The sequence below is a fragment of the Myotis lucifugus genome, unplaced genomic scaffold (assembly GCF_000147115.1).
Source record: "Myotis lucifugus unplaced genomic scaffold, Myoluc2.0 scaffold_772, whole genome shotgun sequence".
Lineage (NCBI taxonomy): Eukaryota > Metazoa > Chordata > Mammalia > Chiroptera > Vespertilionidae > Myotis > Myotis lucifugus.
In genome coordinates this window covers 127184-141450 of record NW_005871820.1, presented here as the reverse complement: position 1 = coordinate 141450, position 14267 = coordinate 127184, and the positions used below count along the sequence as shown (strand labels likewise).

The 14267-nt window shown below is 42.4% G+C and overlaps 1 protein-coding gene across 1 annotated transcript in view; it reads left to right on the top strand.

Moving 5' to 3' along the window:
• LOC102421247 (diphosphoinositol polyphosphate phosphohydrolase 1) overlaps window positions 1-14267 on the top strand; it is a 66553-nt gene that overhangs the window by 11897 nt on the left and 40389 nt on the right. The window contains exon 2 of the mRNA XM_023746965.1: window positions 4965-5075. Within this exon, the coding sequence (XP_023602733.1) occupies window positions 5022-5075 (54 nt within the window). The 5' untranslated portion in view covers window positions 4965-5021. The remainder of the gene's footprint in view (window positions 1-4964; window positions 5076-14267) is intronic.

Genomic DNA, 14267 nt, shown 5'->3' with positions numbered 1-14267 from the left:
TCCCCTACTATGACTGTATTGTTGTCGATCCTCTCCCCTGATATCTTCCAGAAGTTTTCTTATGTATGTGGGTGCTCCTGCATTGGGTGCATATATGTTTACCAGGGTTATATCTTCTTGTTGTATTGATCCCTTTAGTATTATGAAGTGGCCTTCCTTATCTCTGGTTATGGCCTTCACTTTGAGATGTATTTTGTCAGATATAAGTATTGCTACCCCAGCTTTCTTTTCCTTTCCATTTGCGTGAAAGATATTTTTCCATCCCTTCACTTTCAGTCTGTGTGAGTCCCTTCTAATGAGGTGGGTCTCTTGTAGACAGCAGATGTATGGGTCATGTTTTTTTATCCATTCAGCCACTCGATGTCTTTTGGTTGGAGCATTTAGTCCATTTACATTTAAAGTTATTATTGAAAGGTACTTGTTTGTAGCCATTTCTTTTTTTGTGTGTGTGTGGCTGTTTTCTTTCTGAGCTTGATATTTCTTCTTTTTACACCAGTCCCTTTAGCATTTCTTGCATGGCTGGCTTGGTGGTGATAAACTCCCTTAGCCCTTTTTTGTCTGTGAAGCTTCTTATTTCCCCTTCAATTTTGAATGATAGCCTTGCTGGATAGAGTATTCTTGGATTCAGTCCTTTGCTTTGCATCACTTTGTAGATTTCCGTCCATTCTTTTCTGGCCTGATGTGTTTCTGTTGAGAAATCATTTGATAATCTAATGGGAGATCCCTTGTATGTTACTTTCCGTCTCTCTCTTGCAGCCTGTAAGATTCTCTCCTTATCCTGAACATTTGCCATGGTAATTATGATGTGTCTTGGTGTGGGTCTTTTCGGGTTCACCTTGTTTGGGACTCTCTGGGCTTGTGTGACTTTTTTCTTCCCCACTTCAGGGAAGTTTTCTGATATTATTTCTTCGAATAGGTTTTCTAATCCATGTTCATCTTTCTGTTGTTCTGGCACCCCTATTATTCGTATGTTGTTTCGTTTCATGTTGTCCCAAAGCTCCCTTAGGCTCTCCTCCTGTCTTTTAATTTTTTTCTCCAATTGCAGTACAGTTTGAGTGTGTTTTGCTTCCTTGTCTTCTAATTCACTAATCCGGTCCTCTGCTTCTCCCAGTCTACTGTTGATACTTTCAATGGTGTTTTTTATTGCAGCTATGTCGCTCTTCATTTCTTCTTGGGACTTACTTAAGTTGTTGATTTTTTCATCTGTTTCTTCTAGCTTCTTGCATAAGTAGTTGAGTTTTTCATCTGTTTCTTCTTGCTTCTTGAACATCTGGTGCATGTACTCTAGGAACCTTATTCTGAATTCTTTTTCCGTCATGTTGCATATCTCTGTCTCACTTAGCTGCTTTTCTGGCGAGTCCTCCTTTTCTTTCCTTTGGGGGTTTCTTTGTCTACCCATGTTTGATCTCACTGACATGACTAGTTGTTGAGTCGTTCAGTGGCTGGACCCTGGGTGGGAGTGGCTGCTCCCTGGGTGGCAGTGGCTCCTCGGGCTGTGGTTGCTCCTTGGGCGGTTGTGGTAGCAGCGGCTCCTCTGTTGATAGCAGGGCCTCTGGTGGGTGCTGTTCACAGCTGTGGTGGCTCTTCTGGCTGGTGGAGGGAGGCTTCACACACAGCAACTGTTCCCCAGGCAGAGCGTGTGGTGATCAGGAGGCCGCTGTTGCTTGAATCTGCCTCGAATCCTCTGGGCTTGCTTGGGGCGGGTCTCTGAGGCCCCAGATCCCACAGGGAGAGGCGGCCACGGCCTTGCAGTGGTCGGAGAGCGAGGGAAGCTCTGACGCTCGGCTGCTCGCTGGCACTGAGGGACAAGAAGTCCTGGTGTCCCGGGGAGGCGAGGGCTCTTATTTAAAAACAAAATTTCAGGCAACTTTTTGGCTACTTCTCGAATCTCTGTCTGGTCCAGCCTTCTCGCCTCCATTCTAGCCTCTACCATGTCCACAAGGGTGACCCAGAAGACCTACAAGGTGTCCACCTCTGGCCTCGGGCCTTCAGCAGCCACTCAATTCAAGTGGGCCTGGCACCCACATAAGCTCCTTGACCTTTTCCAAGGTGGGCGGCAGCTACCGGATTGGCCTGGGTTCCAGCATGAATCTCGCTGGGGATTATGGCGGAGCTGGGAGTATGGAGAGCATCATAGCTCTCCAAGTGAACCAGTCTGCTGAGCCCTCTGAAGCTGGAGGTGGACTCCAACATCCAGGCCCGTGTGCACCCAGGAGAAGGAGCAGATCAAGAGCCTCAACAGGTTTGCTTCCTTCAGTGATAAGGTGCGGAGCCTGGAGCAGCAGAATAAGATTCTGAGACCAAGTGGAACCTCCTGCAGCGGCAGAAGACGACTCGCAGTAACATGAACAACATGTTTGAGAACTGTATCAACAACCTTCAGTGGCGTTGGCCCAGGAGAAACTGAGTCTAGAGGTGGAGTTTGGTGACATGCAGGGGCTGGTGGAGGACTTGAAGAATAAGTAGGAGGATGAGATTAGCAAGCACACAGAGATGGAGAATGTATTTGTCTTCATCGAGAAGAATGTGGATATAGCTTACACAAACAAGGTAGAGCTGGAGTCCTGCCTGGAAGGACTGACCGATGAGATCAACTTCAGGCAGCTGTATGAAGAGGAGACTGGTTAGTTGGAGGCCCCGATCTCCGACATGTCTGTGGTACTGTCCATGGACAACAACCACTCCCTGGACCTATATGGATCATTGCAGAGGTCAAAGCTCAGTAGGAGGAGATGGCTAATTGCAGCCATGCCGAGGCTGAGACCATGTACCGGATCAAGTGTGAGGAGCTGGGAAGCACAGGCATGACAAAGGTGGCTGAGCTGGAAGCCACTCTGAGAACTGGCAGCTGTGTGAGTACCAGGAGGAGCACATGGACGTCAGGCTGGCCCTGGGCATGGAGACTGCCACCTATACCAAGCTGCTGGATGGTGAGAAGAACCAACTGGAGAGTCGGATTCAGAACATGAGTGTCCATACCAACACCACCACTCGCTATCAGATGAGCTGAGCCTGGCTTATCGGAACCTCAGCTATGGCCTGGGCTTTCAGCCCAACTTGGGCTCTGGCAGGGGTCCTGGCTCCTTCAGCCGCACCAGCACCAGCTCCTTCAGAATGGTGGTTGTGAAGAAGATTGAGACCCTGATGGGAAGCTGGTGTCTTAAGTCATTGGATGTCCTGTCCAAGTGACTGACTACTGTGGCCCTCCTGTCCTCCAAGCCTGTGGAAAAAGCTGTGCAAGGGACAGCGCCTTGGGGGAGGGTAGTCTACTGCCTGGGGGACCGCCTCTTACCCATGCCCCTAACTAAAAGCCAAATCAAGTGTTTTTTTCCAAAATAAAGTCTCTGCTGGGTCTGCCAACCCTAAAAAAAAAGTGATAATAATAAAAAAAAAAATTCATGAAACCTCCACATTGTACTTTTAATATCTCCTGGTTTAAACATATATACATACCAACCAAAAGCCACTGTGGATTTTATTTTCTTTTGCATTGTATTAATCAGAGCAGAAGTTACATATATTTAAAAAAAATAGTACTTGTAAGTATAGCACATTTTCTCAGTCCATAGGCTATATATTGGTGGCTATATATGGATTCATGAATTTACTTCTTGTAACTCTTTGGTCCCCTTAGGCGTGCAGATCACAGATTTTGTAGAGGAGCATCAGAATATCTATGATGACAGGTAGTAAGGGGATTAAGGATGATGAAAGGGTAAAATTTCCAAGGCCTCATAGATGCAGAGACCCCAAGGGGGAGAGAGGAGATGACTGGAAGGTAGGTAACTGGAAGTCAGTGGTGGAATCTGTAAAGGCTACAGAGGAAGTAGTATTTCTTTTAGGCAACAAAGATGACTGCAGAGTAGAAGTTAAGTGCTGAGGGTGGACTAGAGTGAAGGGGTAGGTAAGGAATATGGTTTGCGATATTTTAGTCAGATGATATTCAACGTACATGCTTCAAGTTTCTGAGCCATGCCCTGTATATGGTTTGCGATAAGGATGGAGGCTCAAAAGACATCATCAGAAAGTGATGGTTTAAGGAGCAGTTGAGGATTCCTTTAGTTTTAGAAATAATGCCAACCCAACTCTACTCCCAAATGAGTGTAGCTAACTTTGTTGAGCGTGTGTCCCAGAGAGGGGTAAGGAAGAGGGACTAGGGAAATTCCAGATTTTATTTTAGCCTTGACTAAAATGCTTGTTAGGGGTGGGGGTGGCCAGGGAGAGCTCAATGGGGGGAAAAGGAGACATATGTAATACTATATGTAATACTTTAAACAATAAAGAATTTTAAATAAATAATAAATAAAATGCTGGTTAAGTTTGAATTAGTAAACTGAATTCTATATCAATATTTCTGTGTCTTTGTGTGCTTTGCTTTTCACTTCTTACTAAAATTTCTTAGTAAAAAATTTCAGTTTTATCTCAGCTGAAAGCATGATGAAAAGAAATATTCTACTTTTCATGCAGATGAGAGAATTAGGTTTTCAGTGCACACGTAGGGCCTAGGGTGGCACGTTGTATGGGCCTGTGGCCATCTGATGGAGCAGGAGCTAGGACACAGAAGGGAAGGTGTTGGGACTGTGGTAGCAACCTTGGCTAAGGCGTCTTTCCTTCTGGCCAACCCTTCACAGCACTCACAAGCTCATCATAGACAATCTCTATTTTTTGTCAGCTGTGTCCAGTGGGTTTTAGAGAAAGGAATGAAGGAGAGATGGATGGAACAATGGACAGAATCCGAAGGGAAAGCAGGGGTAATGGCCATTGGTTTAGATGCCCTCCTGCTTTTGCTAGGCGGATGGCCTACTTTTTCAAAGAGAAATGAAAGCTGCCTTGCAAGAAGTGATTTGGAGAGGTATAAACAAAGGGGTCTTAGGTATTTTTACTTTTATGGCGTTTAAACTCTGAATTTGTATGAATGTATCTTTTGAGTTTTTAACCACCCATGTGACCTGTGTGATTTTCAGGTGCTACTGGTGAGCAGTAGTCGCCATCCAGACCGGTGGATTGTCCCTGGAGGAGGCATGGAGCCTGAGGAGGAGCCGAGCGTGGCAGCAGTCCGGGAAGTCTGCGAGGAGGTATGCACTGAGAAAAAAGAGCACGGTGTACCCTGTAATCGCGAACCTGTGTGTCTGATAAACATACTGATGATCATAGAAAGAAGGCATTTGACAGTTACCATGTGCCTCCTTGATTAAAGAGGAGATCAGGTTGTGACATGGTAGTGTTTATCAGGCACCCCTCTACGCAGGAAGGGTTCTCACAGAGTCACTGTATCTAATTATACTAGACAGCCCTGTGATTTCCCGGGGGTCTCTTCCAGTGTGGCATCTCTTACCTGTGGCAGAAGATCAGGAATCAAATAGTTCATCAGCCCTAAGAACTGAGAAGAACAGGCAGCCTTGGTATACACGGCTCATTCTCATTAACCTTTGGATGAGGAGGTGGCAGCCCTTGTTCTCCTGTGCTCCCTGGGTCCTGGCTGTTGAGCAGTGGCTAAAGCAACACTTCTGTTAGCCAGAAGCTGTTAATGGTACAGCTTGAGAGATAACAGTATCTTTTTTATTTTATTTTAGTCAGATGGTATTCAACGTACATGCTTCAAGTTTCTGAGCCATGCCCTGTATATTTAACTAGATACTCTAGAATAAGTAGTCAGAAGAAGTAAAGCCTTAGACCCTTACTCCCCTACTTCAAGAGCTTACAGTTAGGTTGTAGAAACTGAGAGATTGCAATTCAAAACCAGGAGGAAGGAACTAATGTTACTCCACAGTTTCTTGTGGCAACACCATCCTCTGCTCTGCTTCTGTTATCTCAGTTAGATTCCTAATTGGTGGTATAAGTTTCATCACCCCCATTTACTTCCCCTCACCACACAGTGTTTTAGATCCATTTCCTTGTTCCACAGGGGGATGTAATACCGATTCTAAGAACATATAAAATAGCACTTAGAACAGGTCTAAATTCTACACTTCTTTTGCCTTACTCTGAAAGTTACTTCCCTCATCAAGTCTTTGTGATCTCTCCAGATTTGTTCTTCTTGCGTGTCCATTGCAGTCTGTACTTCCAGCATGATGGTGTCTGTCATCCTTTATTGGTACTGCTTGCTGTCTTCTGTGCTAGACTTGATGCTCTGTGTGGTCAGGTACCATTCTCTCTTGCTCACTGTTGAATCCCCAGGACTTAACACAAAGCAAATGCTTAAGAAAATATAATTTTTTGCCCTGACTGGTGACTCAGTGGTTAGAGCATTGACCTACTCACCAGAAAGTTTCGGGTTTGATTCTTGGTCAAGGGTACATATCTGAGTTGCAGGTCTGATCTCTACCTCAGGTCGGGGTGTGTGTGGGAGGCAAGCAATTGATATGTCCCTTTCACATTGATGTTTCTCTCTCTCTTTCTCTCCTCTCTCTCTCCACTCCTCCCCCCTTCCACTCTCTCTAAAAATGAATGGAAAAAATATCCTCACTCCTTGGGTGAGGATTAAAAAAAGAAAAGAAAATACAATTTTTGTATTTTACAGTTTTGCTATTATTGAAGTGACAATTGGAGCAGCCACATAAATGCACTTTCAGGTTGTTAGGAGTAAGTGGATCTACCAGTCTTTCAGTTAAATGAGGAAGAAAATAACAGTGTCGCAGCACCTGCCCAGCCAGGCTGTGCAGAAATGAAAGCATGGGCCACCGTGTACAGGCGGGGCTCGCTCACGGTGGGCGGATGACAGTGGGGATGTCTGTAGCTCAAGCAGCCTGATAACTGCACCCGTGACCCAATCCCTCCCTTCCACTGTGAAGGAGCTGACTTCTTAACCGCGTCTCAGTCTCCTGGCTCCTGCTTGCCACTTTTCGTTTTGCATTTTTCCTCCCTGTGCACCACTCGTCTGTCAGTTGATTCTGTGTATCTCACTTTCAGTCTTCCTGAGAGAGGATCTGATTGGTGTTGCCTAGTTACGACTGTTGGGCAAAGCTGCCAGGCCACCTCATCAGCTTCTGCCCATTTTGAAGATGTCTGCCGTACCTTTGCCCAGTTGCTTATTTCTTACTAGAGACCTGGTGCACGAATTTGTGCACAGATGGGGTCTGGGCCAGCCCGGGGGAGGGGCCTCGGACATTGCTGGCCAGCCCCGCCCCCTGGTCAAACTACCGGTCGAAGGGACAGTTTGCATATTAGCCTTTTATTGTATAGGATTCCTCTAGCTGTGCTGAGAGTGGCAAGTTCATGTGCTATGTAAGCATAGCAATCTGTGCTTAGGTACTATCTACAGCAGCTTTCCCAGGGGTCCTGTATATGTAGTGAAAAGATATTTGCTATCACAGGAAATGTTTGTGACCCATTCCTAAGTGACCAAAGCAGGCTACAAAACAGCATTTATGACATGAAACCATATAATGGATAAGAAATGTGTATGTAACCTTTAGTGTAGAAAGAATAGAAACCCTTCTTATACACTTACTATATGCTAAGCTCTGTTCTCAGCATTTTGCAAATATTGCCTCACTTAATGCTTACCAGACCCTATGAGATAGGAACTGTTTTTACTTACATTTTACAGATGAGAAAAAACTGAGGTTCCGTGCAATTAAATAGTTGTCCACACAAATTGTGCCCAGCTGTGTGTGCTCGAGTGCTTCACGTAAGATCTGCATCTGGAGTATCTGGTCTCGTACCCACACTCCTCCGCTGTGCTCCTCGACAGAATGTTCACCCACATGTTCACAGTGGTTACCTTTCAGTTAGTTCATAGATTATCAACTTCTTCTGCATTGAACATATATTTACTTTGTTACCAGAAAAATTATCTGTGTGAACAGTTTATCTTCGCATTGTCAGGCCTCAGTACCATTAAACTCAAGCTTTTCTAAGCTTTGTTCACCCAGCTGAAGTTTCAGCATAGTGGCTGAACTTCCGAAACAGGTAAATCTGTAGAACTTGAAACATTAGCAATCACATCAAAGACCTAAAATATTCCCTTTTATAAACTGGCCTCCACGTATTCAGTTGCTTATAGTCAAAATCCTACTATAGTGACCCTCAAAGGGTTAGAGGGGGAGGCTTTCTCCCAGGGCCAGGCCGGGGCCTTGGCAGCGTGCATCTGTAGCCCAGGGCAGCAAAGGCTTGCAGGAGCCAGCCATGTGGCACTCTCTCTGTCATAAAAAAGAAAAGCACCTCTTTGTGTGGTTTTCAGAGCTATTCTTTCTTGCTGATTCAGTGGGAAAGGTAAAACTGTTGGCTGACAGGGTAAAAAGAGAGAAGCTGGGTCTGCTGTCTTCTGTTCATGTTACATTTCCATTGCTTTTACCCAGTCTCACCTCAGCCAAACCAAGAGCATTATTACAAAAATATAGAACATCTGAAAACTGAAACAGAAGGAGAAAATTATGTGCGTACCTCCAACTGCATTCTCTTCAAGGATGACATTTCCTTTTATCTGCTGCTTCATGTCTGGGCAAGGCCATATCCACAGGATCATTTCTAGAATATAAACTATGAGGTATTTGTAGGTAGCCTGATAATTAACCTGTGACATAGGCCTCGCTTAAACAAATAAAAGGTAGCTTGTTCTCTGACTTCCTCACTTGTGTCCTAATACCACACTTCTCTGCCGCTGCTCTGGCTCTTACCACTTGTTCCTCTGCCATATAAACTCACCATCTTAGAAATTTCTTCAGTTTAGTGATGTGTCCTTACGTTTCCCTGTACTTTGGTGCCCTCCCTCAAGTTGTACATAAAGTAAAAATATTACAGCATTTTTTATTTAATTCACCTTCATTTAAGAAAGTTTTTTGAATGTCTTGATGCCTCAGGAGTTCAGAGATGCTTCATAATTTTCTCTAACTTTACTAATCCTATGTCAGCCTATCAAGAATTTATTGTAACTCTTTATTTTTTGTTTGTTAATCCTCACTAAGGATATTTTTTCCATTGATTTTTAGAGAGAGTGGAAGGGAGAGGGAGGGGGGAGGGAGGGAGGGAGAAAGAGAAAGAGAGAGAGAGAAACATTGATGTGAAAGACACAGTGATTGGTTACCTCCTGCATGCACCCTGACTGGGGCCCGGGGATCGAGCCTGCAACTGAGGTACATGCCCTGGACCAGAATCAAACTTGTGATCCTTCAGTCCAAGGGCTGATGCTCTAACCACTGAGAAACCAGCCAGGGCTTGTAACCCTTCTTGATCTCCTTTGTATTTTCATCTAAGAACATGGAAAACTCCATAGTGAACTTTATTTTTAAAATCTGTGCTTCTTATCCCAGTTCCTGTACTGTGTGTTCTCTCTTCCTGAAAATAAATGGTTATACTCTTTTATATGTATCATAGCAACCAGAAATCTCCAAAGGGTATCTCAAAATGTCTCTAATTAGGGAAGCAGTTTTTCCTGTCTCTTGTTATACAGAAGTAGAATATTTAAAAAGCCTGTGACTACTTGGGAATAGTTTAAGATACAATTTTGTTAACCTTTTTTAGCTCATAAGTGTTTGACTCTATTTGAAATGGAGAAAAAAGTGAAGGCTCTGTATGACTGTGTTATATTTTCAACTTTACAGTCTGAACAGTTGTGAATGAAAGGTGGGGCTAAGGTTTCACAGAATTTATTAGGAAAATAACATGATTTTTTTTTAAATCCAGAACTTTAATCACAAAATATATGTCATAATATATTAAGAGTATTTTCAACCATTTCAACATGATAAAATAGGGGGAAGTAGTGTTGTAGACCAGGGGCCTCCAGCTCATAAGCTTGTAGGGAAAGGCGGGCCGTTGACAGTGGTGTATCTCTGACAAAGTGAGGAGAGCCTGCCCTGGTCAGATGGAGGTGGAACCTGCTCAGGCTCAGCCAGTCGTTGTCATGTGGCAGTTAAGGCCCAGTTCGGCTTAGATGTTTCAAGAGAAACTTGAAAGCTGGGTTCTCATGCAGGATCTCCTGATCTTTCAATGTAGGTGACTAATTTTACAAAGATTGTTAATTAACATAACAAAGTTTGCATATAGATAAAAAGAAACAGCAACAGTAGTACTAAAAGACCCATAATGAAAACAACCAAAAGATGTGTTTTGTTTTGTTTTTCAATATATTTTATTGATTTTTTACAGAGAGGAAGGGAGAGGGATAGAGAGTTAGAAACATCGATCAGCTGCCTCCTGCACACCCCCTACTGGGGATGTGCCCGCAACCAAGGTACATGCCCTTGACCAGAATCGAATCTGGGACCCTTCAGTCTGCAGGCCGACACTCTATCCCAGTGATTCCCAAAGTGGGCGCTACCGCCCCCTGGTGGGCACTGCAGCGATCCAGGGGGGCGGTTTTGGCCACAGGTGCATTTGTTTTAACTTTTTTTGTATTACCTTTCTATTCTGAGTTCAATAAATAGTTTCATAATTTCAAACTTCAATGTTTCTAATTTACACCTTTCTTTACTATATTTTACGAAAAAGGTAGAAACATTAATACATATATCTTTCTGTTTAATTGCTATTAAAATTTTTAAAAAATTAATTTCCAGGGGGCGCTGAGTAATATTTTTTCTGGAAAGGGGGCGGTAGGCCAAATAAGTTTGGGAACCACTGCTCTATCCACTGAGCCAAACCGGTTAGGGCAAAGATGGGTTCTTAATTTGGTGGATGAGCTGTGCTCCAGATTTTTACTTTATTTTTATCTGTAAACTAAGCTCCAGCTTCTTAGAAGAACAGAGTTTGCTTTTATTTATTTATTTTTTTAAAAATATATTTTACTGATTTTTTACAGAGAGAAAGGGAGAGGAATAGAGAGTTAGAAACATTGATGAGAGAGAAACATCGATCAGCTGCCTCCTGCACACCCTCTACTGGGGATGTGCCCGCAACCAAGGTACATGCCCTTGACCAGAATCGAACCTGGGACCCTTGAGTCCGCAGGCCGACGCTCTATCCACTGAGCCAAACCGGTTAGGGCCAGAGTTTGCTTTTAGTCTCCTAAATAAGTTCAAGCAAATAAACATTTTTAACCTTGGGAATATTTTACTGTTTAATGGATTGTTAATATGAGAAAATATATCCAGATGTAAATTACTACAAATCAAAAAAGAGATCACAAATCAACCCCATTGGTTTGTTGAAAAGCAGGCTTTATTTAGAAAACATTCTCTGAATTTCCATTATTTAATTTGTAACGAATTTTAAATCACATAAATATGAATATTAATAATGTATATGTATGGCTATTTGTACCTATAGATTTATATTAAAAAATAAGTACAAAAATAGGAAAAAATTTCCTATATGTTTGAAATTGTTGAAAATAAAAAGTTTGGCAGAAAGTAGCCATAAATATGTATCATGTGTCAAACATATTCAAGATCTTGAGGAGGAAACTATGAAGTACAACAATATGGTGAACACTACTTTCCCTAAGATAAATTGTGTTTTTGTAAGTACTACCATGTCTTTATTTTTACTTGGTAAGAAGATGTATTTTTAACTCCTTTAGTGACCACATTAAAAGACAATTATATCTTTTAATATATTATATATAATGACTAGAGGCCTGGTGCGTGAAATTTGTGCACGGGTAGGGTCCCTAGACCTGGCTGGCGATCAGGGCTAATCTGTGGGGGAATCGATGGGGCGATTGGGAGGCCCCCCGCTGACACCTGCCTTGGCCAGCCTGGGGCCTGCGGGCTGGGGGCAACTCCTGCGTTGAGCGTCTGACCCCTGGTAGTCAGTGTGCATCATAGCAACCAGTTGTTGTGCCAGTCATTCCGCTCTTCGGTCAATTTTTATATTAGGCTTTTATTATATAGGATCTTATTCTGATGATTTATTATTTTAATAATTTAATGGGAGATATGATTTAAAACTTCAGTAAAGCCTTTGTTCACCTAACATAAACATATATATATTTGTGTGTAGAAGCATCTTTATTCTGCCCTCCTAGGAAAAGCATATGCACAAAAATATAACAAAAGAAATTAAGAGCTTTTCCTTAAGAAAAATAATTTTGACACTATAAAATGAACAGTGAAATCATACCAGGTCTGAGTGTGGACGCTGGTGTGAGGCTGTTTTATGTTAGAGGACAGGATGAATCCCCCAGATCTCTGGCAAAGGCCCTTAAATAAGTCATATTGAATCTCTTGTTTCTGGCAGCTGAGAATTAGAAAGGGCCTTTCCGCTCAGTTACAATTCAGGATGAAAGGAGACCTTGGCAAAGACACTACCCTCTGTGAAGGGACTGGCGAGGTGCTGTGAGGTCCTGTGCTCAGCTTTTGCTCTGTGCTCTCATGGCCGAGAGTGTAATTCAACTCTGGCCCCAGAGCAAGGAGGCCTCTTCTTTCAGGAGAGGCGCCTCTGCTACTCCTGGGTCACTTCCATGGTTACTTCTAGAGTCGACCATAAAGTGAGAATTTTTAAGTGGGTACTCTTGGCTTTATGGAAAGTTGTATTCAAAAGGTTATTACATATTTGTGTTCATTACCATTTTAGTTTAAATATATAGGTGCTTTTGACTAGGAATTTCCATTAGAGTTGTTTGTAAAATTTTTCACCTTAAAAATAGAAACAATATAATCTGAACAGGGCTCTTCTTCTGAGGGCTTTTACGTTCTTTTTCTAGCACTTAGTGCTGTTGCTAGTGTAGCCAGTTTGATTACTTGATTAGCTGGTTATTACTATAGCTTGCCATTTTTATGTTTACAAAAGCAACATGTTCCTGGCAGAATGAAACACAAAGATGATTGTTTATTACCATAATTCCATGGCTGATTTTGCTCATTTTTAATGATCATGAAAAAGTTCAAATACATTTTTAAAAATATATATTTTGATTTCAGAGAGGAAGGGAGAAAGAGATAGAAATATCAATGATGAGAGGGACTCATTGATCGGCTGCCTCCTGCACACCCCACACTGGGGATCGAGTCCACAGTGTGGGCATGTACCCTGACCAGGAATTGAACCATGACCTCCTAGTTCATAGGTCGATGCTCAACCACTGAGCCACAACATGCTCAACCACTGAGAATGTTATTTAGAAACCAAGGTTAGGGTAGTAGGTATATTCACTGTTACTGGGATGTGATTACTCCTAGATCCTTTGAGTGGACAGCAATAGAAAGCATTTTAAAAGAAAAATCATAATTTCATGTTACTATTTCTATTTCAAATTTGACATTTTAGGTTTTAGCTTAAGCCGTAGCCGGTTTGGCTCAGTGTATATAGAACGTCGGCCTGCGGACTGAAGGGTCCAGGGTTTGGTTCCGGTCAAGGACACATGCCCGGGTTGCTGGCTCGATCCCCAGTGGGGGGCATGCAGGAGGCAGCTAATCAATGATTCTCTCATCATTGGTGTTTCTATCTCTCTCTCCCTCTCCCTTCCTCTCTGAAATCAATAAAAATATATATATATTTAAAAGTTACCTTTTAAAAAAAGGTTTTATCTTAACTTTTCTATGTTTATATCTTTTTTCAGTAACATTGATTTCAGTAACATTACTTGCTTTTGTTATAAATAATATGAATATATTTGCATTATGGATATTATCAGGAGAAGCATTATAGAGCCTGTGAGTGTATTCCAAGCTATTTAATGTGAACCTGTTGATTTTAGGGAGGAGTACTGGTAGGGGTAGAATAGAATGATTAGCCCTTGGTGCTAATTTGGATTATTTAGGAATTGGATCTAGGTTGGTGTGAATTGGTGGTAAATGGAAAGTCAATATTAAAAAGCAAGTAATTGGCATCAACAAGAGAGTAGCACGCCGCGCGCGCCCGTGTGTGTGTGTGTGTGTGTATCTGGATTACAGTTTGATTCAGGCATAAAAATAGTAAAACAGATTAGGAAATACAACCTAAGAACTGGGTAGAGGGGTTTTGTATTGCTTCTGTGTAGACCTTTGACCTGTAGGTACCCTTTATTGCATGGGTTGATGAGGATGTGAGCATTACATGGCAAAAACCCTGTTATGCACAGCTAGCCATTCTCTACCTCTCCTACAATTGCGAATGATTGCTTAGATCAGAGTGGTTCTCAACCTTGTCAAACCTGATACCTCCTTTCTATAGTAAATTAATTAATGAATTAGCTAATTGATTAATTTATATATTTATATATAATTTTTATAGGCACTTATTTTATCCTTATAGAAGCAGTCTCCTGTATTAATGTTCATAGACTAGAAAAAATTTGAGTTCTAGGCTCAGATAGTTAAACCAGATTTTACACATAAATGTGTGGCAGGATTTTGAAAAGAAGTCTTGGGTGAGGCCGTCCTCCTTATGCAGAATATCTAGCACTC